Source organism: Phoca vitulina, unplaced genomic scaffold (assembly GCF_004348235.1).
Source record: "Phoca vitulina isolate PV1807 unplaced genomic scaffold, GSC_HSeal_1.0 scaffold22, whole genome shotgun sequence".
Taxonomy (NCBI): Eukaryota; Metazoa; Chordata; class Mammalia; order Carnivora; family Phocidae; genus Phoca; species Phoca vitulina.
The window spans coordinates 26036733-26061957 of NW_022589725.1; the positions used below are offsets into that span (position 1 = coordinate 26036733).

The 25225-nt window shown below is 34.9% G+C and overlaps 1 protein-coding gene across 2 annotated transcripts in view; it reads left to right on the forward strand.

The window, feature by feature from the left end:
* The window catches only part of LOC116641624 (ADP-ribose glycohydrolase MACROD2-like), a 161396-nt gene that overhangs the window by 122374 nt on the left and 13797 nt on the right, over nt 1-25225 (forward strand). The window contains exon 4 of one of the 2 annotated variants that reach the window (XM_032419413.1): nt 15352-16433. The exons of the other annotated variant lie outside the window; for it this stretch is intronic. Coding sequence (XP_032275304.1) covers nt 15352-15374 — 23 coding nt within the window. The 3' untranslated portion in view covers nt 15375-16433. Of the gene's footprint in view, nt 1-15351; nt 16434-25225 lie in introns of those variants that run through there. 2 annotated transcript variants of the gene reach the window in all.

Consider the following 25225-nt stretch of genomic DNA (forward strand, 5'->3'; position numbering starts at 1 on the left):
TAAAGAGAGAAACATCCCTTAGAAAAGATTGACTTCCATCTGTGTTCATTATGCTTGAAGTCATTAAACCTCCTTTAAAATTATGGATAGTGGCCATTGAAGATGTTGAAGATATATATTGGGGAATATCAAAAATACCAGTTTCTACTGTTTTCTTACTGGTAAAGTCCTAAGTAATAGAGCTTTGATTGCATGAATCTCCAAAAATCTAATGCTAACTTTTTTTTTTACTTTCTCAAAATTGTTTACTCAGTTCCATAATGTTTACAAAATAATTTGAAAACCACACACAATATCCCTATTCTAAGGGCGCCTGGGGGGCTCAGTTAAGTGTCTGCCTTCCGCTCAGGTCATGGTCCCAGGGTCCTGGGATCAAGCCCCTCATTGGGTTCCCTGCTCGGTGGGAAGCCTGCTTCTCCCTCTCCCACTCCCCCTGCTTGTGTTCCCTCTCTCTTGCTGTCTCTCTCTGTCAAATAAATAAATAAAATCTTAAAGAATAAAAAAATCCCTATTCTAGTTCTTTCTCACTATTAAGTTCTCTATTAGAGTTTTTATGGAGTTCGGGCTTCCTAAAGATTTATTTTAAGTGTTCATATTTTCCAAAATAAAAAAGCAATTTCTGAAATTTGAACAGCATATTAAAATTAATATTAGCATAATGTTAACATAATTGTTTTCTGCATATTACCTTATTGGAAGCCTGCTTAATTACTGCCAGGGAGACTATCATTTTTGTAAACCAGTATTCTGCTGACCCATTCCTTCTTTGTAAGGCTGATTATAGTTTTATCCCCATTAAAGATTTGTGTCAGTATTGAGTTACTTTGTAATTTAGTTGTTGGCATTGAAAGCTGAATGAAAACTATAAATTTGTCTTCTGGTTCTGCCACTTCCCTACTTGTTACTGCTTGGGCTGACTCAGGTTTTCTGCTGTTCTAATCAGGTGTAGACTTGGGTAGAATTTAACTACCCAAGTTAATTGGGGGAAGGGAGGAACAAGAGAAAAAAGATACAGAGCCCAGTTCTGGTGTATTCTACTCTAGAATCCACTGATAGTGTTTTGTCTCTGCAAGTTATCAACTCCTGCTTACCCTTTAACACTTACCCTTCTCTTTGCTTGGGGAGAAATCAAGGAAATGTCTGCGAAGTCTTCTAGACTGATACTGATAGGATGAAGGAAGGTTCACCAAGTGTTTTCAAACATCAGAGGTTGAAGTTCCCCTCCTGGAGAGGAGTCCGAGCATCAAGTAGCTAGGGAGAGAAGACTGTAGAGCAGTTCCTCTTAACCATTGCTGTGTATCATAATCAGCTGGAGAGCTAAGAAAGACTACCAAGGCCCAGGCTCCTTGCCAAAGGACAGGGCTTTTGTATTTAGACTAAGTTCTCCAGGTGATTCTAATAACCAACCAAAGTTTAAGAACCACTGTTGGGGGCTAGAAAGATCTCTCCAATCTGTATTTCCTGGGTACTGTGAGCGATGAAGGGAAAACAGTAGAGCAGTGGGAGGAGAAGGACTAACCTTTTCTGTGAAGACCTGTTATGTTCGGGCAGCAAGCTAGCTGGTTTTGGGTGCTATCGCCCAGAATCTTCACAACAGCAGCACAATGAGGTAAATATGACTTCCATTTTACAGATGAGTGAACTGAAGTTCGGAACAGGCACATAAATTTTCTAAGACTAAGTGTGTAAGAACCAGAATTTGAACTGTGTCAATTCTGTTTGTATCTAAAGACTATAATTTTCTCATTTGTACCTGAATTGTGAAAATTGAACAGTATATGCAAAGCACTTAAAACAGCATCAGAAGCTTCTGTAGTAAGCTTTCCATGTTATCATTATTATAACTATAGTTCTTGCTGTGAGACATGCATGATGTTAGAGGCTAGTAATACAAAGATAATAAGACATGACTTGTCCTTAAGCAGTTTACGAATAGTGGAAGGACCTCATGGTTTAAAATAGTATTTTATTTCTTCTAGGCATCCATTATAAAAAGTGACTTAAAGTCACTAAAGGCAGAAAAGCAGGGTATGCTGAAATGCAGAGACAGAGCCTGTGGTAGGGCTCATGCCCAGGCCCGAGACAGACTTTTCACACTCAAGCCTCCCAGGGAGTGCAAATTCGAACTTGTGCTTCAGAGAAACTTAGAGTTGCTACATGTTGTGGATCGCCGGCCATTTAGAGTCTTTGAGCACTTAGTGTTTGTTGTGTTTCTATCAAAACTCTTTTTAGAACCCTCACTCTGATCTCTTTTTCTTTTAAATCAAAATACTGTATGTGAGCACAGTGTTTGGAAGAGTGACTTTATTATAAGGAAAACCTCTTCCTTTCTAGTTAGTGGAGATTTTAGGTCTTTTGAGTCTCCTCTTGATTTTTTTCCTTTCTTATGACTCATAAGAAAATTAACCAGAACATATGAACACTTGAATCGGAAATTGGTTGTTTTACTACTCTTGGATATTAGACTTAAGGTAATAGGGGAAGGGATAATTGAATTTTTTGGCTGAATTGAGGTTTGAAAAGTTTCTGAATTTCAGCGCTATTATTTTTTTAAGATTTTTTTTTTTTTTCTTATTTGAGAGCACGAGAGGGAGGAGGAGCAGAGGGAGAAGCAGACTCCCCACTGAGCAGACTCCAGGAGCCAAAGGCAGTTGCTTAACCAACTGAGCCACCGAGGCACCCTTCAGTGCTATTATTGACTCATATTTAAGTTATTATGGTTAATCTACCTTGTGTTTATTTATGTGGCTTTTAGATATCAGCAGTGCCTGGCACAGTGTTTGACATGAAATAGACATTCAGGAATTAGGTTTGAGATGAATGCATGAATGAGAGTAAATAAGTAGCAAATATTGGTAAATTAGTAATTGAAGAACATTTTGGTGATATCATACTGTGTTGAATAAATTACTTTGGAAGACATTTGTATAAGGGGATCTGAAGAAGGTGTCTGTGAAGTCTAATTATTTTGTAAGATTTCATTTCATTAGGTCCTTTTTGGTGTTCCTTCCTCAGAAAATAATTTTATTATTTTAGTCTTCTTCATCTGTCCAGCTTTCAGATTTACTTTTGTCAGTCTTTGACAGTTTCATGTGCAGTTGAGAATGCTACATTGTTATACATTCCTCCAAGATTAATGCTTAGGAACCACATTCTTCATACTTTCTTTTCTGTCAAACCAGTTATATTTGGTGAGATGAGTTTTCATGTAAGCAGAGAAATTGGGGATTTTATCATGCAGAACCACATTTCCTCTCACTTTAAATATATTTAAAAGCATTTAGAAATAATTGGATTTTGTGAAGAAACTCAAATTCTTTTGTGAAAAACAACTTTTGTTTTTGATATTTAATATTTGTAATCTATTCCACTGAAAATATTTCATATGCTTTTATTTAATGTAATGAATTATATTCTTCAAGCTATAAAGCACTCAGAGGGAAAGATGTATACAGCTGATTGCTGTTCATGTTTTGTTTCTTCCCACTAAAGTAACAAATTAAAAAAATATATATCAATATGAATTTTCAGTTTTTCTCCTGATTCACAGTGTTTTTCTTAGGAGTGTTTATTTTTTAATTAATACTTTTTTAAGAGCAATTTTAGGGGCACGTGGGTGGCTCAGTCATTAAGCGTCTGCCTTCAGCTCAGGTCATGATCCCAGAGTCCTGGGATCGAGCCCCGCATCGGGTTCCCTGCTCAGTAGGAAGCCTGCTTCTCCCTCTCCTACTCCCCCTGCTTGTGTTCCTGCTCTCGCTGTCTCTCCCTCTCTGTCAAATAAGTAAAATCTTTCAAAAAAAGAGGCAATTTTAGATTCACAGCACAATTGGGGGAAAGTACAGAGATTTCCCATACACCCTCTGTTCCCACATGCACAGCATCTCCACTTACCAACATCCCCCACCAGAGTGGTGTATTTGTTGAACATTGACATGTCATGTCATTGACATGTCATTATGAATCAAAGTCCATAGTTTGTTTATATTACTCTTGATGTGGTACATTTTATGGGTCTGGATAAATGCATAATGATATGTATCCAAGTGTTGTATTTTTGTATATTTTTTCCACCTTAAAGCTTAGGTATAATAAAATACTGTGATTTCCTCCTAATATTTTGTTCTTATGTTAGGAACATAAATGTACTTTTTTGTGTAAAATTATTTCTTATCAACCAATAGCTAAGCATTATTTCTCTCCATTTTTCTCATCTCCCCCCCCAACTCTTCATCTTCTATGTGTTCCATTTTTTCTTCACTTCCCTTCTTTTCCCTTAGCCTCTTTCCTCTCTTTTACTCTCTCCTTGCCCCTCTGATTTTCCCACCTTCCCCCTCACCAGCTATACTCAAGTTAAAAACTGAGGCTGGACTTGGTCTTTATAAAGACTAATAATGCTGATGCAGAGATAAGGCTGACATTTAAAATTGGGTTCCTGCATGGGGTTTGAATTAGGAAATTGTGTTTGTGTAGGTGTTGCCATGTAACTTATTTTATTCTGATAACCTGTTCTATTGCTTACATCTAATAAATAAAAGTCTAGCTATGCCTTAAAAATCTTATCTAGCAAACAAAGTGAACCTTAAGCTTGTCATAGTGTTATATAGTAGCAACTCAGTGTTAGTTATGTACTTCTGGAATTATTATATCTTTCTCCTGAGTGCAGATACTTTTGTGTTTTGTTTTCCATTAGCAGAATAACCTATCACTCCAAATAACCTAATCAGTCTGAATAAGCAAGGAGAAAATGAAAATATTAGGAATAAGGGATTCTCTGCCGCACCTCTCCACAACCCCCGCCAACCCTTTTCTGATCAGTACAGGCATACAACTTCATTTTGTTGTTGTTCTTTCTGAACTTTCTTCCTCCCTTCTGGGTTTTATTTTATTTTTCTTTTTCATGCTTTCTTTTTAAGGTAGAGACTTCTTAGCTGGAAATCAATTCACATAATAAAGTATATTTTAAGGTAGTTTTTTTATTTGTAAGAAGAAAACTCTTTACTAATAAAAAGGAGATTGGGGAAGGGAGAGAAGAAAAATGATGAGTAAGCCAATCAATTGTGAATTTACCAAGGAGTAGAAGAAGTGAGGATGATCTAAAGGAAAACGTGGTGATGATGAGAGTGACCTCTTCTGTTTCAAAAGAGCAGAGATTGGGGGTTACAGGACTTAAGTTCTAATTGTGATTCTGCAATAAATCATGTAACATTCATGACAGCAGAAATTTCCTGACTTGTTATGTGAAGTAGAGGAACAACATCCCAATTTTACTTTCTCAAAAATTAATTTTTATGGTAATTTTATACATTATGTATGCCACTTTTGCTAAATTTAATAACTTGGAGAAAATGGACTTTTCCTTTTTTATAGAAATAATATATACTATACAAATGAACAGAAAATGTGAAGCAGCAACACACAAGAATAAAATAAAATACATGTACAATCCCACTACCCCAGGGATCACCTACAGTTACATTTTGGTGTATATTCTCTCAGGTCTTTTTCTACACATAAATTTATATTTAATTTTTGAAAAATGGGATTTTACTCAGCTTAGTGTTTTGTAACCTCTTTTCCCCTCCACTTTACCATGTAATAATCTTTTTATTCCATAAACTATCTTCTAAAACATGATTTTTAATGACTATATCATATTGATATGCCCTATGATAGCTGCTTGATCATTGATTGCTGGGCACTTAAACTTTTTGATAAAGCATTTTCTTACTATAAATTGTGCTGTTATGACTTTTTCTTTATACATTCTTATATATTTTCATCACTCTTATCTTTGGATGAATTCTTATAAATGGATGTGCAGAGCCAAATGGTAGGGATTTTTAAGGTTCTTGATACACAGTGGGAAGTGGTCCTCTAGAGTGGCTATTGATTGTTCATTATATCTTTGGTTACACAGGGCATGGTCTGAAGCTGTAAGGAAGCCATCTGCATGTTGTATATACTCAGTTCTAAGGATACCTAGAAAAATAATCATGTGTTGAGCTCATTGCAATGATTTTTATGGGTGATTTTTTTTATGGTTGGACAAATAACCATATGGATGGATAAAACAAGATGGATTAAACAGTTAACTACTCTTTTGGAGTGTATTTTATGTGTACAATGCTCAAGTCAGCTTTTAAAAATAATAAGTTAATGGAATTCTGCAGAATGATATTCTCTAAAGGAGGTGTATATTTATTATTCAGCACCAAATAATCATAGGTTTCTCCCCAAAGGAATAGAAAAAAATGTATTTGTTATTGAACCTACAATGCTTAGGGTAACATTGAAAGAGAAGATGGATGAGCAAATGTGGGTCAGCAAAGTTGAAAAAAAATTGACAAAGTTGATGCTCATGATCCTTCACATTCCAGCATGAAGCTTATATAAGATGGATTATATTCAGCTAATAATGTGTTGGTATGCTGTGATATTCATCCTGGATTTAGGATGATATTCTAAGATCAGATAGTTATTTGGAAAACTGTGACTATTCTTTAATTTTAAGAAACTTTTTAGGTTTTTTAAAGATTTTTTTTTTTTAAATTTTTGTGTAATCTCTACACCCAACATAGACCTTGAATTTACAACTCTGAGATCAAGAGTTGCATGCTCTACTGACTGAACCAACCAGGCATCCCGAATTTTAGAAACTTTGAATTGAATTTACAGTGAATTGTATGTTGCGACAGTTGATTACCTACTCTATTAATTTGCAGGTAGTATAATCTGATGAAGTAGAGCTCAGAACTGGAAACCATTTACTCTCAATTGTTTGAAAGTAGCCTAGTGTCTGCCACTTAATGATATTAGGACAGTTGTAGAGAAGGGGTGTTAAATCATTTGAGATGGTATTGGCACTATGTTGTACCCGCTGATCAAATTTTGTGTTACATATACGCTTAGAGAGCCATACTGCAGTTTTTAAGACCTTCCAGCAGTGCTCTGTGTGTGTGTGTGTGTGTGTGTGTGTGTTTAGGTCTGAATTCTTAACTTGAAATTATGGACCCATTGCTTAAGGGTGAGAATGATGTGAAGATGACATTATGATTCATGAGTTTAATTTTAATGTGTATGGTATTATGTGCATTCTTCTTTTTTAAAAAAATTTTTTATTATGTTAATCACCATACATTACATCATTAGTTTTTGATGTAGTGTTCCATGATTCATTGTTTGTGTATAACACCCAGTGCTCCATGCAGAATGTACCCTTTTTAATACCCATTACCAGGCTAGCCCATCCCCCCCACCCCCTTCCCCTTATTATGTGCATTCTATTGCAGAGGATCCATAGGTTTTATCCCAAGACCCAATAAAGATTAGGAACCTGTGCGATTAGGCCCAGATAACAGTTTGGCATTGAAGTGCTGGGTATGAATAGTGGAAGGAATACACTGTTATGTATGAAAGTGTGCCTTACACCTCTGATCTTGGCTGCTTCCTAGAAAGAATGTTCTCTATTGTATTTTGATTTGGATTCTCCTGTTTTTTAGCAAAATTTTAACCCATTTTATGATAATTTTTTAAAATTATTTTTATTAACATATAATGTATTATTTGTTTCCAGGGTATAGGTCTGTGATTCATCAGTCTTACACAATTCACAGCGCTCACCATAGCCCATACCCTCACCAATGTCCATCACCCAGCCACCCGATCCCTCTCATCCCCCTCCACTCCAGCAACCCTCAGTTTGTTTCCTGAGATTGAGTCTCTTATGGGTTGTCTCCCTCTCTGGTTTCATCTTGTTTCATTTTTCCCTCCATTCCTTTATGATCCTCTGTCTTGTTTCCCAAATTCCTCATATCAGTGAGATCAAAAGATAATTATCCTTCTCTGATTGACTTATTTGGCTTAGCATAATACGCATAATACCCTCTAGTTCCATCCATGTTGTGGCAAATGGCAAGATTTAATTTTTTTGATGGCTGCATAATATTCCATTATGTATATATACCACGTCTTCTTTATCCATTCATCTGTTGATGGACACCTAGGCTCTTTCCATAGTTTGGCTGTTGTGGACATTGCTGCTATATTGGGTGCATGTGCGCCTTCGGATCCCTACATTTGTATCTTTGGGGTAAATACCCAGTAGTGCAGTTGCTGGGTCATAGGGTAGCTCTATTTTCAACTTTTTGAGGAATGTCCATACTGTTTTCCAGAGTGGCTGTACCAGCTTGCATTCCCTCCAGCAATGTAGGAGGGTTCGTTCCCCTTTCTCCGCATCCCCGCCAACATCTGTCATTTCCTGACTTGTTAGTTTTAACCATCCTGACTGGTGTGAGGTGATACCTCATTGAGGTTTTGATTTGTATTTCCCCGATGCCGAGCGATGTTGAGCACTTTTTCATGTGTCTGTTGGCCATTTGGATGTCTTCTTTGCAGAAATGTCTGTTCATGTCTTCTGCCCATTTCTTGATTGGATTATTTGTTCTTTGGGTTTTGAGTTTGATAAGTTCTTTATAGATTTGGATACTAGCCCTTTATCTGGTATGTCATTTGCAAATATCTTCTCCCATTCTGTCGGTTGTCTTTTGGTTTTATTGACTATTTCCTTTGCTGTGCAAAAGCTTTTTATCTTGATGAAGTCCCAATAATTCATTTTTGCCCTTGCTTCCCTTGCCTTTGATGATGTTTCTAGGAAGAAGTTGCTGTGGCTGAGGTCGAAGAGGTTGCTGCCTGTGTTCTCCTCAAGGATTTTGATGGATTCCTGTCTAACATTTAGGTCTTTCATCCATTTGGAGTCTATTTTTGTGTGTGGTGTAAGGAAATGGTCCAGTTTCATTCTTCATGTGGCTGTCCAATTTTCCCAAAACCATTTGTTGAAGAGACTGTCTTTTTTCCATTCCTGCTTTGTCAAAGATTAGTTGACCATAGAGTTGAGGGTCCATTTCTGGGCTCTCTATTCTGTTCCATTGATCTATGTGTCTGTTTTTGTGCCAGTACCATACTGTCTTGATGATGACAGCTTTGTAATAGAGCTTGAAGTCCGGAATTGTGATGCCACCGGCTTTGCTTTTCTTTTTCAATGTTCCTCTGGCTATTCGGGGTCTTTTCTGGTTCCATACAAATTTTAGGATGATTTATTCCATTTCTTTGAAAAAAGTTGATGGTATTTTGATAGGGATTGCTTTAAATGTGTAGATTGTTCTAGGTAGCATAGATATTTTCACAATATTTGTTCTTCCAATCTATGAGAATGGAACGTTTTTCCATTTCTTTGTGTCTTCCTCAATTTCTTTCATGAGTATTTTATAGTTTTCTGAGTACAGATTCTTTGCCTCTTTTGTTAGATTTATTCCTAGGCATCTTATGGTTTTGGGTGCAATTGTAAATGGGATTGACTCCTTAATTTCTCTTTCTTCTGTCTTGTTGGTGGTGTATAGAAATGCCACTGATTTCTGTGCATTGATTTTATATCCTGCCACTTTACTGAATTCCTTTATGAGTTCTAGCAGTTTTGGGGTGTAGTCTTTTTTTTTTTTTTTTTTTAAAGATTTTATTTATTTATTTGACAGAGAGAGAGCGAGAGCGAGAGCAGGAACACAAGCAGGGGGAGTGGCAGAGGGAGAAGCAGGCTTCCTGCCGAGCAGGGAGCCCGATGTGGGGCTCGATCCCAGGACCCTGGGATCATGACCTGAGCTGAAGGCAGACGCTTAACGACTGAGCCACCCAGGCACCCCTTGGGGTGGAGTCTTCTGGGCTTTCCACATAAAGTATCATATATCTGCAAAGAGTGAGAGTTTGACTTCTTCTTTGCCGATTTGGATGCCTTTTATTTCTTTTTGTTGTCTGATTGCTGTGGCTAGGACTTCTAGTACTATGTTGAACAGTAGTGGTGATAGTGGACATCCCTGCCATGTTCCTGACCTTAGGGGAAAAGCTCTCAGTTTTTCCCCATTGAGAATGATATTTGCTGTGGTTTTTTCATAGATGGCTTTTATGATACTGAGGTATATACCCTCTATCCCTACATTGTGAAGAGTTTTGATCAAGAAAGGATGCTGTACTTTGTTAAATGCTTTTTCTGCATCTTTTGAGAGGATCATATGGTTCTTGTTTTTTCTTTTATTAATGTATTGTATCACATTGATTGAGTTGCGGATGTTGAACCAACCTTGCAGCCCAGGGATAAATCTCACTTGGTCGTGGTGAATACTCCTTTTAATGTACTGTTGGATCCTATTGGCTAGTATTTTGGTGAGAATTTTTGCATCCATGTTCATCAGGGATATTGGTCTGTAATTCTCCTTTTTGATGGGGTCTTTGGTTTTCGGATCAAGGTAATGGTGGCCTCATAAAATGAGTTTGGGAGTTTTACTTCCATTTGTATTCTTTGGAACAGCTTCAGAAGAACAGGTATGAATTCTTCTTGAAATGTTTGGTAGAATTCCCCTGGGAAGCCATCTGGCCCTGGGCTCTTGTTTGTTGGGAAATTTTTGATGACTGCTTCAATTTCCTTAGTGGTTATGGGTCTGTTCAGGTTTTCTATTTCTTCCTGGTTCAGTTTTGGTAGTTTATACGTCTCTAGGAATGCATCCATTTCTTCCAGATTATCTAATTTGCTGGCATAGAGTTGCTTATAATATGTTCTTATAATTGTTTGTATTTCTTTGGTGTTGGTTGTGATGTCTTCTCTTTCATTCATGATTTTATTTTTGAAAGCAAGACCAGAACATGGTCTAATTATATGGTGGTTACCCAAAAGTATCTCCAAAGATGATTACAGGGTAAACAAATTTAACTATCTTGAATAGTAGTTTTATAATCAATTTAATACTTAAGCTAGTTAATTGGTTTGCTTTCTTTATCTTAACCTGTTGGTAAGTTCAAGCCGTTCATTCACTAGGCTACATGCTTGATGTATGTTTCTCCATGTTTCAGAGATGTTTTGTCTGAATAGAACAGTTTTTTTTTTAAGCCCCATGTATTTTTTTCTTTTTCTTTGAACAATCAACAAAATATCGAGTCTATTAGCAGAATATATTGTAAGCACAATTAGTTTTGTTACATTTGACAACAAAACATTTGATGTTTTTCATAATGCTTTGGGTAAATTAAAGCAATCAACAACAATCGAATCTTTTGAATCTTTTTTCATCGTTTCTTTTTGTCTTCTCTAGATTTGTTTGTTTTATTATCTATTTTCAATTAGTCCAGGTAGTGATACTTGCATTATTGCTTGTTGATACATAATTTTGTCAACTCTTGTGTTTCTGTTGGTAAAATATTTTCATGGACTCTATCATAATGTCATCTGTTATTGTCTTTGTCATCTGTTATTTTAAATTTATTCCTATTGAGGGGCACCTGGGTGGCTCAGTCGGTTAAGCATCTGCCTTCGGCTCAGGTCATGATCCCAGGGTCCTGGGATTGAATCCCGCATCGGGCTCCCTGCTCAGCGGGAAGCCTGCTTCTCCCTCTCCCACTCCCCCTGCTTGTGTTCCTTCTCTTGCTGTCTCTCTCTCTGTCAAATAAATAAAATCTTTAAAAAAATTTTTTTACCTATTGATAAGCAGTTTTCCATCCTTGTATGCTTATACTAATTTTCCATTCTGCATTGAGAACCCTTTTATAATTAATTAAACAACTTAATTTGCTTTGATCATAAATTATAATTGGGCTGAATGGGTTACTATAGACATAAATATAATTATAAATGTCAGTAATCAGCTCTTCATTTTCTGATCTGATTGAAATGGACTGCTAAGGTTATAATTAGGGAAGAATAAGTAATATATATAAGGCTTTTCTGAGTGCCAACACAGTGTTTGAGAAGAAAGTTCCAGAAATAGCAAGAGGAGGAGGGGTGAATTCAGTCAATTTTTCATTAGGGGTGAGGTGTGATTGCTAGAAAGGAAAACAGACTTTTTGGGTGAGAAATGAAAACAGTGGTGGGAGTACACAGTCTTTGGACAGAAAAAGCCAGGGAAAATCTTCCTAGTGAATGGTGGATAGCCCTAGGTTTAGCACAATTAAACAAAATAGGAGTGTTCAAAAGTGTAAAGAAGGAGGGAAAGAAAAGTCCATCTGGAAATGTTGAGAGGGAAACATGTCCAAAGTTTCAGCTGTTTTTTGTTAACGTGTATTCAGTGTGGGGATAGTAGCTGTCTAGTTCCAACAGCATATTAAGAGTTTTATTATACATAATCTATGTGCAGATATTAATAGGAACAGATCATATTAACATTTTTATATTGATCCTCAAAGGAAAGAATACAAAATGCCTCAGCATGTTGTTTCTAAATGTATCAAACTGAAAATAATTATCTGGCAAATAATCAAGGAAATTTTTTCAGTAAAAGTGTGGCATATATATTCTGTGATTGACAAAGGTTAAAATCAGTGTATTAAAATGAGAGAAAATAGGTCCTTGCTATAAATGCATTCATTATGCCATTTAAAAAATTCCACAAAATTTTAGTTCTAATGTATATTAGTTACTTGTAAATCTGGTTCACATAAAGAGAAGCAATTATTTTAATAAAGTATATATATGTAGTATCGAGAAGGAACAGGATCCCCCCTCCCCTTTTTTTCCCTGGCTGTTGTTTTAAATTTTATTTCAACACATCTTTGCCAGTTTGGAGAAATGATTTGTCCTCTGCTCTATGAAGAACACTAAAATGCAATAGGAATATTTTAAATGCACAAGTATTAAGAAGAAAGGACAGGCTTATTTCCAAAGACTTTGAACTAATGCTTCTTTCTTTCCTTTCTTTCTTTCCAAATTTTATTTATTTGAGAGCGAGAGAGCACATGCACACAAGCAGGGGCAGGGAGGAGCAGAGAGAGAGGGAGAAGCAGACTTCATGCAGAGTAGGAAGCCAGACTCGGGGCTCGATCCCATGACCCCAGGATCACGACCTGAGTGGAAGGCAGATGCCCAACTAACAGAGCTACCCAGGCACCCCTACCTTATTTCTTAATAGCATTAGGTCTACTAAATACTTAAAAACTTTCAAAGATAAATGCCTCTTTTTTATTCCCCGTGGTGTGGATGACTTGGTTGTGTCTGATTTTTGGATTGATGTCATCATTATTGACTTGAAACATTACATAGGTCCTGTTCTCATTATGCCTGATGAGTATACTGGCCAGCTTTTGTTGTAGGATGAGAACTTTTTATATGATGAGAAGACCAGCAATAAATGGAAATTCCATGGGTACTGAAAATGAAACATGTCAGGATAAGTTTAGTGTGTAATTTAGTATTCCTTTTTATTTTTAATTTTTTTAATTTTTATTTTTTAAAGATTTTATTTATTTATTTGACAGAATGAGAGAGCACAAGCAGGGGGAACAGTAGAGGGAGAGGGAGAAGCAGGCTCCCTGCTTGGCGGGGCTCGATCCCGGGTCCCTGAGATCATGACCTGAGCTGAAGGCAGGCACTTAACCATCTGAGCCACCCAGTTGCCCCAGTATTACCTTTTCAAATATTATCAGCAGGGTCTGCTTTCCTTGGGAGACTGGCCTCACATTCCTTTGACTGTCTGGAGCTGTTTATCTTCCTCTAAGCCCCAAGCCTATATAATAACTTATTTCAATCTTTGGAAGCACTACATAACAAATCTCCATTTTAGCATTTATCAAGTTCGTCATAATTCCTTGTTTATAGGTCAGTCTTCCCTACTAGAATGTGAGCTCTTTAAAGATGAAAACTAAGTGCTTTTCTTCTTTGCATCTCCCCAGGACCCAACCCTGGGTAGATAAGAAAGCTCTGGGAAGCATATGGGAAGGGAGCCTCAGGGAAGCCTCTTGGCTGTGTTTCACAGTTGAAACATCTATTAATTTAGGTTAGAATGAGAAGACATTATTTTGACTTGAAAATTCTAGTGAGATTCATTCCTTAACCAGAAAAACTGAAAGGTATTTATTATATATTTATATATAGGTCTATAATATATATAGCATTTAAAATTAATTATAAACATTTCTTTAATAACATTTGAAATTGAAGAAAGATAATTGAAGAAAAATCATTCAGGTGCCTTTAAAAATTTCTACTGCAGTTTCTACCTTTTTTTTTTTTTTTTAACAATTTTATTTATTTATTTGACAGAGAGAGAGACAATGAGAGGGGGAACACAGGCAGGGGGAGTGGGAGAGGGAGAAGCAGACTTCCCGCCGAGCAGGGAGCCCGATGCGGGGCTCGATCCCAGGACCCCGGGATCGTGACCTGAGCCAAAGGCAGACACTTAAGGACTGAGCCACCTGGGCACCCCTCTACCTTTTATATGTCTTATATTTACTCTTTCTTTATAATTAAATATTAGATATGTTCCCCTCAGTATGCTATTTTACATACAAGTTGATTATCTATGGTATAAGCAATGTTATACATTTTAAAACTTTCTTGTCTTTTGGATGTCTTTGACTAGGGAATCCACAGACATGACTGATGAAAAGAGATTATTTGCTTTCACTTAATTCAACCTTAAGCCTTCAATCTGGCTTCATTTAAACAAGTCAAGATAGATGTGTTCCTGACTATTAATCTTAAGAGAGGAGATTCCACAGCCTCTTTAGTAATCTGTTTCACCACATTTTATTAATTTTTTTTCTGTTGTAGTTAAGCTCATTTTAGAAAGCTTTTTAAATCCATGGTACCCTTTTCTCAAAACAAGCAGAATTAATTTCTGTTATTAATATGTAGCCTATAAAAGTTCTTTATCGTTTTAACATTTCAACATTTTAATTAAAAATTTAGAATCACCGTGCCTATGTCATAGTTACAATTATCTTTTTGAAAAAAATACATGTAAGAAATGGTTATTTTTTTCACATATAACCAGGAATCCTCCTCAATTTACTTGAAAAACTGCAGATGTGGCACATATCTATGTTACAGGTATTTTTCACTACTTTTGGATCCATTTCTGAAATGAAATAGGGAAACAATATTTTAAGAAATGCATTACCCCTTGGCTTCTTATTCTGTCTTTCTCAGATGCTATTTTTATTTGCAGTATTGCTTAACTGTGGAATGCTACAATTTCTAACCCATTATCTATATTTCCTCCAGGTTATTAGCTTAATAACCTGAACAAGAATTGATTCTCATATACTGAAATTGACATTTCCTGTCTATATAATCTATATTCCAGTTTTGAGTTTCCATTAAATTTCTCTTATTAATTGCAAGGTACATTTTAAGTATAATCACTGAAAATTTACTATGCACATTTTCAAAAGTTGCAGTTAGTGTCCATTTTATTTATACTCACTGTTTTTTATATTTTAGATTGCTTTCTAAAGTCATCCATGTAGTGAGGTAAAAGTCATCAAGTTGAAATTAACCTTTGCATAATTTCTGCTTTCTTGAAACTTTTTCTTTTGAAGATTGGATATTATATGATTGCTAGAGTTTGCTGATTGCCAACTACTGAGAGACAATGTCTGAAACACAATTTCTGACTGGAATAAATGAAACTGCTTTGCAATAGTCAAGGTAATTTTTCCCTAAGGGTCATTGTGGGATTTTAAATCTTGACTTCTACAGAGTTTGATATTTTGCACATTGCTGGGAGTTTATTATCAAAGTTGTTAAGATATTGATTTCAAACAATACCCAATTCTGTTTAAGGGAATATTAATTTATACTCCTTTTGCTCTATTTCTTGAAACAAACTGGTACGTAGATAAAATTAGGGTGACTGACTCTCAAACTGGATCAAATTAAACTACCACGTATAGATTAGAAGAAATGAGAAAGGAGCAAGTTAGGCTACTTATTCATGCTATAAAAGTCTTTTTGTAGAATCTTTAGAGTGAGGTGCAGATGGACTTATTCTTTCACAAATGCGACCTTCTATTTTGACTGACTTGCAAATTATATGTCTTTACGGAAATCAGATATTTCCACTTTGTCTTGCCTAATATTCACATGCATTTTGGTTAAGGACAATACTTCCGTGGATAGCAGGGATGTGTCTGACTCATATTTGTATTCTTAATGCCTGACACATAATGGCTACTCAATAATTTAAAAAATGAATGAGCGAATGCATTGATGAATGAATGAAAACCCTCAGTTATCAGGGTGGGAATTCTAAATTATTAGGCTATGTTACCTTGCCTGGCTTCCCCTGTATGCAATCTCTTCCTACTAGGTAAGTCCTCCTTAGGATATTAAACTCATGTTACGGTCATCATGATTTTTAGAAAGGAACTGACCTTTTCCCGTTTTTAAGAAATTGTAAGTGCATTTGTGTATACTTCAGTGGAATTAACTCAGTGTGATTTTTGGTTCAAATCCTATCATTATTTTCATTTTGGTTTATTACTGAATGTATCAGTGAATAATTTACTAATAATGAATGGTAAAGTGCAATTGTCATTGATTGTCTCTTGCGGTCTTATATTTTTTGAGAAAGAATTGTTTTAAAAATATTTTGTTCTGGCTTGGTTGCCTGGGTGGCTCAGTCGGTTAAGTGTCCAACTCTTGATATCAGCTCAGGATTTGATCTCAGGATTGTGAGTTCGAGCCCATGCCCAGGGTGGTGCCTACTTAAAAAAACTGTGTGTGATGGTTATATGATTTTGAAGTTTTTAGAGAGGAATATGGATTATAGGAAAGATTTTCATGATTATATGGGAGAGGCAACAAAACTTTCCTTAGTTCCCATGATGGGTTTTTACTTTTCCCTTTGACTGTTAATTGGGTGTGTGTGTTTTATATTGGTGTCTGTTTCTTTATCTGTGCCCTAAAAATAGGTTCTCCAAATTTCAGTTGGTTTTCTATTTCTATTCCACTAATGACAGTTTCTCCTTTAGAGAATAGCATCTATGTTCAGGGCTTCAAATATCACTTCAATGAAGCTAATTATAGAATATTTTTCTTTAGTTTTAATCTTACAATTGAGTCCTAATTCCAATATTATCAAATTATTTTAATGTATATTTCTACCTAAGGTGTGTGGTCAGTCCAAGCTTAACATTTTTTAGAAACCGTTTCTTCATCTTACCATTTTTCAGTAGTTCATAAACTTGGATTCACCTTTGACTCCACCTACTTTATCTCCCTCCAATTTTTTTTTTCTTTATTTTGGGGATATGTGGTGACTTTTGCATGCTTTCCATTTTCACTGTTCTCCTCCCAATTCAGTCACTATCACCCCTATAATCATTTTTCTTATAGCTATTTAACTGTTTTTCTGGTCTCCCTACCTCCTTCATCAAATATGAACTGTGTGCAAGTGTTTACTTCAACATACTGCTTTTCCCTAAAAAACTGTCAGTGCCTTACATTGCCCATAGTTAATATAGAAACTCACTAGCTTGGAGTTCAGGATCTTCCTTAATTTTGCCCTGCCCTGGTTTTGATTCCAGTCCTTCAGCTTCTGATATCAACTACTATAACTAAACCAGTCGGCACAGGTACTGTTCAACATGGCTTTATTTTTCACTTTTTGCTTATGCCTCTTCAAGATCTAACTCCTGTAATTTCTCTTTCATGAAGATGGCCCATTCCAGCACACAAGGTTGTTGTTGTTTTGCCTCAGAATTCCTGTAGTACTTATCTAAGCCATTTATTTAGCAATGAATCATATACAGTGTTTTGACATTTTAAATATTTTTGTACTGAGTCATTTGTTTCCAGTTTTCCTTTTTGTCCAAATGATTATATGTTTCCTTATAAACTGTAAGGTTCTTAACAGAGTCCTTAAGAGCAGAAACTGTATTTTATATCTTTGAATATTATTATAAAAATATTTTTATTACAAAGATAAAACCTCAAAAGTCCCATAATCCCATAATTACATTAAAGTTTTCAGTAAATTATACCTTTTGTAATACTTTCCATGTATCTGGAAAATATTAATTCAAGAAATATTGAAAACTTTAACAAGATTATCCTGTATGCCAAGAACAGGTCTTATTAGATGCTACTCACTCTAGTATATACAATATGTAGTATAATAACCAGTCATATCAATTGATAAAGCAAGTCAATTGAATAAATTGTCAGTGAAAAAAAAGTAACGAATTAAATTTGGGTGTATCCAATTTGGACATAGTCTGGAGACTGACATCCTCATAGTAACTTATAAAAATAACTCTAGGAACTTCCATTAGGCCCCTATAATTAATTTAAGATACTAAGCTTGTACAACAGATGATTCATAGTCTATAAATATGAAAATAATATAATAAAACATTTTTAAAAGAAAGTAAAATGATATAGAAGTTATATTTTTAAAACCATGGGTGGGTGATCATCAGTCTACAAACACCATAAGTATTCAAACATTGAAAGAATGAATGGATGAATTGGTGAATGAATGAAATACCAGCTAAAGAGATGAAATGATAAATTCAAGGGTAGTTTTTCAGTTGTTGCAGCATTTGTAGTAGAAAGAGCAATCTAATAGAGATAAAAGAACAGATAACTTTTTAAAAAATTTATAGATTTTATTTTTTAGAGCAGTTTTGGTTTATAGGAAAATTGAGCAGAAAGTACATTTTCCAATAACCCCACTGCACACATTTTCCCACATTATTTACATCTTACATTAGTGTAAGATTATTAACATACTTATATTTCACTGCTCTAAAAATCCCCTGAACTTCATCTACTTATGCTGCCTCTGTGCTCCTTCCCCAGTGACTGGCACTCTCTGATCCTTTATTGTTTCTATTGCTTTGCCTTTACTAGGATGTCATATACTTGGAAAGAGACAGTAAATTGCCTTTGAAAACTGACTTCTTTCACTTGGTAGTATGCATTTAAGGTTCCTCCATATTGTTTCATTACTTGATAATTCATTCCTTTTTTTTTTTTTTTTTTAAATTCAGGGGTAATTAACATATAACATATTAATTTCAAGGGTACAACATAATGATTTGATACTTGTGTATATTGTGAAATGATCACCACACTAAGTCTAGTTAACATCCATTCATTACATATTTACAAAATGTTTTCTTGTGATGACTTTAAAGATCTACTCTTCTAGCAACTTTCAGATATGCTATACATTATTAACTATAGTCACCATTGCTGTACATTACATCCCCCTGTGACTTATTTAATTATAACTTGAAGTTTGTACCTTTTGCCTTCACCCATTATGCCTACCCCTTACCACCAGTTTGTTTTCTGTATCTGAGCTTGTTTTTCTTTTTAAGATCCATGTGTAAGTGAGATCATACAATATTTGCTTTTCTCCGACTTACTTTACTTAGCATAATACCACTGAGGTCTATCCATGTTTTCACAAATGGCAAGATTTCATTCTTTTTTAATGAGTGAGTATTATTTCTTGGGGTCGGGGGAAAGGGGAAAGAGGGAGGGGGGAGAAGGGAGGAAGAGAGAGATTGAGATCTATTTCACATCTTCTTTATATAGTCATCCATTGATAGACACTTAGGTTGTTTCCATAATCTTGGCTATTTTAAGTAATGCTGCAATGAACCTGGGGGTGCATAGATCTTTTGGAATTAGTGTTTTAATTTTCCTTGACCCATAGTGGAATTGCTGGATCATATGGTATTTCTATTTCTAATTTTTTGAAGAACCCCCATACTGTTTTCCATTGTGGCTGCACCAGCTTACATTCTCACCAACAGTGCATGAGCGTTCCCTTTTCTCTACATCCTCCCCAACACTTATTTCTTATTTTTTGGATGATAGCTATCCTAACAGATATGAGGTGATATCATATTGTGGTTTGGATTTGCATTTCCCTGATGATTAGTGGTGTTGAGCATCTTTTCATGTGTCTGTTGACTATCTATATGTTTTCTTTAGAAAAATGTCTATTCAGGTCCTCTGCCCATTTTTAAATCAAATTGTTAGTTTTTTGGCTATTGAGTTGTGTAAGTTTTTTATTATTAACTCCTTATCAGATAAGATTTGTAAATGTTTTCTCTCATTTGGTAGCTTGCCTTCATTTTGTTGATGATTTCCTTTACTATGCAAAAGCTTTTTAGTTTGACATAGTCCCACTCATTTATTTTTGCTTTTGTTACTTTTGCTTTTGGAGTCAGATCCAAAAAAATCATTGCCCAGACTGATGTCAAGGAGCTTACTGCTTGTTTTCTTGGAGTTTTATGATTTCAGGTCTTACATTCAAATCTTTAACTCATTTTGAGTTAATTTTTTAGTATATGGTATAAGATAGTAGTCCAGTTTCATTCTTTTTCATGTGCTGTACAGATAACTCATTTCTTTTTATTGCTGAGTAATATTCCATCCTTGGATCATCACAGTTTATCTGTTCACCTATTGAAGGGCATCTTGGTTGCTTCTTTTTAGCATTTGTGAATAGATCTATTAACATTTGTATACAAGTTTGACATTTTTTTATTGGGGTAAACGTGTAAAATAAAACTTAGCATCCTAACCATATCTAAGTGTGCAGTTCAGTAGTGTTCAGTATATTCATATTGTTAAGCAATCATCTCAAAAAATTTTTCATCTTGAAAAACTGAAACAACAATATCCCATTTCCCCTTACTCCTGGCAATTATCACTCTAATTTCTGTTTTTATGAATTTGGCTACTCAAGATATTTCATGTAAATAGAATCATACAGTATTTCCTTTGGTGTAATTAGCTTATTTCATTTAATATAATGTCCTCAGGGTTTATTCATGTTGTAGCACATGTCAGAATTTCCTTCCTTTTTAAGGCTGAATAATATTCCATTTTCTTTATTCACCCATCTGTTGATGGATACTTGGGTTGCTTCTACCTCTTGGCTATTGTGATAATAGTGTTGCTATGAACATGGGTGTGCAAATATTTCTTCAAGATTTTGCTTTCAGTTGTTTTGGGTATATACCCGTAAGTGGAATTACTGGTTCATATGATATTTCTATTTTTACGTTTTTAAGGAACCACCATAGTTGTTCATAATAGCCTCTAACGATCCTTTGTATTTCATCAGTTGTAATATCTTTTTTTTCCATTCCTGATTTTATTGAGCATTTTTCTCTTTCTCTCTTTGTCTCTCTTAGCCTTTATGAAGGTTTGTCAATTCTGTTTATCTTTAAAAAAAACAAACAAACCCAGCTCTTCATTTTATTGATTTTTTTCATCCATTCCTAGTCTAATCTTTGTTATTTCCTTTATTCTGCTAATTTTGTTCTTAGTATGTTTTTCTGTTTCTAGTCATTTGAGATGTCAAGTTAAGTTGTTTATGTGAGATCTCTCTTTTTCCTAATGTAGGCATTTATTACTACAAAGTTCCCTCTTTGAACTGTTTTTGCTGCTACCATAAATTTTGGTATGTTGTGTTTCCATTTTCATTCGTTTGGAGGTATATTTTGACTTCCCTTTGATTTCTTCTTTGACCCATTTCTTCTCTCCCATTAATTTCTTCTTCAAAATGTATTTAATTTCCACATATTTGTGAATTTTCCAGTTTTCCTCCTGTCACTGATTTCTAGTTTCATACCACTGTGGTTGGAAAAGATACTTGGTATGATTTCAGTCTTCTTAAATTTATATTAAGATTGTTTTGTTTTCTAACATATGGTGTGTCCTGGGGAATGTTCCATGTGCAGTTGAGAAGAATGTGGATTCTCCTATTGGGTGGAGTGTTTTTTATGTGTCTATTAGGTCCAATTGGTCTAAAGTATGGTTCCAGTCCAATTTTTCTATATTAATTTTTTTGTCTGGATGGTAAATCCAGTCTTGAAAATGGGATATTGATATTCCCTACTATTGTGTTATCTGTTTTCCTCTTCAGATCTGTTGGTATTTGCTTAAATATATTTAGCTGCTCCTATGTTGGTTGCATATTTGTTGACAATTGTTATGTCCTCTTGATGAATTTATCCCTTTATTATTGTATAATCTTTTTCTCTTGTTTCTCTTTTTGTCTTAAAAGTCTAATTTGCCTGAAATAAGTATAGGTCCTCCTCTTTCGTTTTCCATTTGAATGGAAGATCTTTTCCCATTCCTTTACTGTCATCCTATGTGTGTCTTCCGAAGCTAAAGTGAGTCACTTGTAGGCAGTATCTAGTTCAGCTTTGTGTTTCTGGTAGTTGGTTGGTTGGTTTTTGTTTTTTTTCCATTCAACCACTTTATGCCTTTTCATTGGAGAATTCCATCAATTTACATATAGTTATTGATGGATAAGCGCTCACTAGTGCCATTTTATTAGTTGTGTTCTTGCTGTTTTGTAGTTCTTTGTTCCTTTGATTTCCCATGGTCCTATGCTTTGATTTCCTTCTCTTTATCTTTTGAGTATCTAAGTAGGTTTTTGCTTTGTGGTCATCATGAGGCTTACATAAGACCTCTTATAGATTAATAGTTTATTTTAAACTGATAGCAATTTAATTTGAATTGCATGCTAAAACTCTACCCCCCCCCAATGTTATGTTGATGTCACAGTTTACATCTTTTTTTATTGTGTATCCATTAAAAATTTATTGTAACTATAGTTATTTTTTAAGTATTTTTTCCTTTAATCTTTGTACTAGAGTTAAGTGATTAACCTACCACTCCAGTCCAGTATTAGAATGTTTTGAATTTGACTTTATAGTTACTTTTACCAGTATGTTTTATATTTTCATATGTTTTCCTATTACTAATCAGTTTCCTTAAATTTCAGCCTGATGAACTCCTTTCAGCATTTCTTGTAAGACAAGTCTAGTGGTGATGAATTCCCTCAGTTCTTATTTGTCAGGTAAAGTCTTTATCTCTCCATTTCTGAAGGGCAACTTTTCTAGGTAATGTATTCATGTTTGGCAGTTTTTTCTTTCAGCATGTTGGATATATCATCCCACTCTTTCCTGACTTGCCTGGTTTCTTCTGAAATCCACTGACCGTTTAATGAAGTTTCCCTTGTATGTGAATAGTTTTTTTTCCTCTTTTAAAATTCTGTCTCTGATTTATACAGATTTATTATAACATTTTTTGCAGAAGATCTTTTTTTAAAAATTTTTTTATTGTTATGTTAATCCCCATACATTACATCATTAGTTTTAGATGTAGTGTTCCATGATTCATTGTTTGTGCATAACACCCAGTGCTCCATGCAGAACGTGCCCTCCTCAATACTCATCACCAGGCTAACCCATCCTCCCACCCCCCTCCTCTCTAGAACCCTCAGTTTGTTTTTCAGAGTCCATCGTCTCTCATGGGCAGAAGATCTTTTTGAGTTGAAGTTTTTTTGAGTCCCTAGAGGCTTCTTGAACTTGAAAGTCCAAATCTTTCTCTAGATTTGGGAAGTCCTCAGCCATTATTTCTTAAAATAAGTTTTTTGTCCCTTTCTCCCTTTCTTCTCCCTTTGGAGTCCAATAATGCATAAATTTATCTTATAGCTCACAAAGGTTTTCTTCACTATTTTTCATTCTTTTTTCTCTTCTGACTGCGTAACTTCAAATGATCAGTTTCCTACTTTACAGATTGTTTTTTTTTTTTTTAAGATTTTATTTATTTATTTGACAGAGAGAGACACAGTGAGAGAGAGAACACAAGCAGGGGGAGTGGGAAAGAGAGAAGCAGGCTTCCCATGGAGCAGGGAGCCCGATGCAGGGCTCGATCCTAGGACCCCAGGATCATGACCTGAGCGGAAGGCAGACACTTAATGACTGAGCCACCCAGGTGCCCCCAGATTGTTTGTTCTTGATCGAGTCTGCTGTTGTTGCTTTCCGTTGCATTTTTATTTATTGTATTCTTTAGCTCCAGCATTTCTAGGTTGTGTATGTGTGTAGGAGTTCTTTATATAGTCTCAATATTAATTCCTTATCAGATATACGATTTGCAAATACTTTCTTTAATTCCATTGGTTATATTTTTAATGTGTTGATTGTTTCCTTTGCACAGAAGTTTTAAATTTTGATGTTGTCCACTTTGTCTTTTTTTTTTTTTTTTTTAACTTTTGTTCCCTGTGCTTTTGGTGTTATATCTAGGAAATCCTTGCCAAATCCAGTATTATGAAGCTTTCCTTCTTTATTTTCTTCTCGGTTTTATAGTTATCATGCCACTTTTTGTTTGGACATAATTTTTCAACTTATTTTGGTAAATACCAAGCTGTGTGATTGCTGGATCATATGGCAACACTATGTTTAGCTTTGTAAGAAACTGGCAGTCTTTGAAAGTGGCTATACCATTTTGTATTTCTACTAGCAGTGAATGAGAGTTCCTGTTACTCCACATCCTTGCCACAATTTGGCGTCGCCAGTGTTTTGGGTTTTAATCATTTTATTAGATATGTAGCGATATCTCATTACTGGTTTAATTTGCAATTCTCTAATATGTTGTTGAGCATCTTTTTATATGCTTATGTGCCACCTGCATGTCTTCTTTGCAGAAATGTTTATTCAGATCTTTAGCTCACTTTTTAATTGGATTATTTGTTTTCTTACTGAGTTTTAAGAGTTCTTGTATATTTTGGATAACTATTTTATCAGATATTTCTCCTACTCTTTGGCTTGCATTTTCACTTTTTTAACAATGTCTTTTACAGAGCAGAAGTTTTAATTTTAATGAACTTCATCTTATCATTTTTTCAATCATGGATCATGCTTTTGTTGTTGTATTAAAAAAAGGTCCTTGCCAAACCCAAGATCACCTAGATTTTCTCCTTTGTTATTTCCTAGAAGTTTTATAGTTGTTCATTTTCTATTTAAGGCTATGATTCTATTTAAGGCATGAAGGCTCTGCATTCAGTGGGGAGTCTCCTTGAGGATTCTCTCTCTCCCTCTGCTTCTCCCTCTCAAGTAAATAAATCTTAAAAAAAAAAATCTAGCTTCTCATCATTAAGTATGATGCTAACTGTAGGGTTTTTTTTTTTTTTTTTTTTTGGTTGATGTTCTTTATTGAGTTCAGGAAATTACCTTCCACTGTTTTCTGAGAATTCTTTTCATTTCTTATCATGAATGGGTTTTGGATTTTGTCAAATGCTTTTCCTGCCTCTAGTAATATGATCATGTGATTTCTTTACTGTGCTGATGTGATGGATTAGATTAATTGTATCTTAAATGTTGAATCAGACCTGTATACTTGGAATAAATAGAACTTTGGTATTGTAGTATACAATTTTTTGTATTGTAGTATACAATTTTTTGTATTGTAGTATACAATTTTTTTTTATACATTGTTGGATTCAATTTGCTAATGTTAAGGATTTTCACATCTATGTTCATGAGAGGTATTTGTAGTTTTCCTTTCTTAGAGTATTTTTTTCTGGCTTTGGTATTAGGGTAATGCTGACCTTCTAGAATGAATTAGGCAGCATTCCCTTTCATTATATGTTCT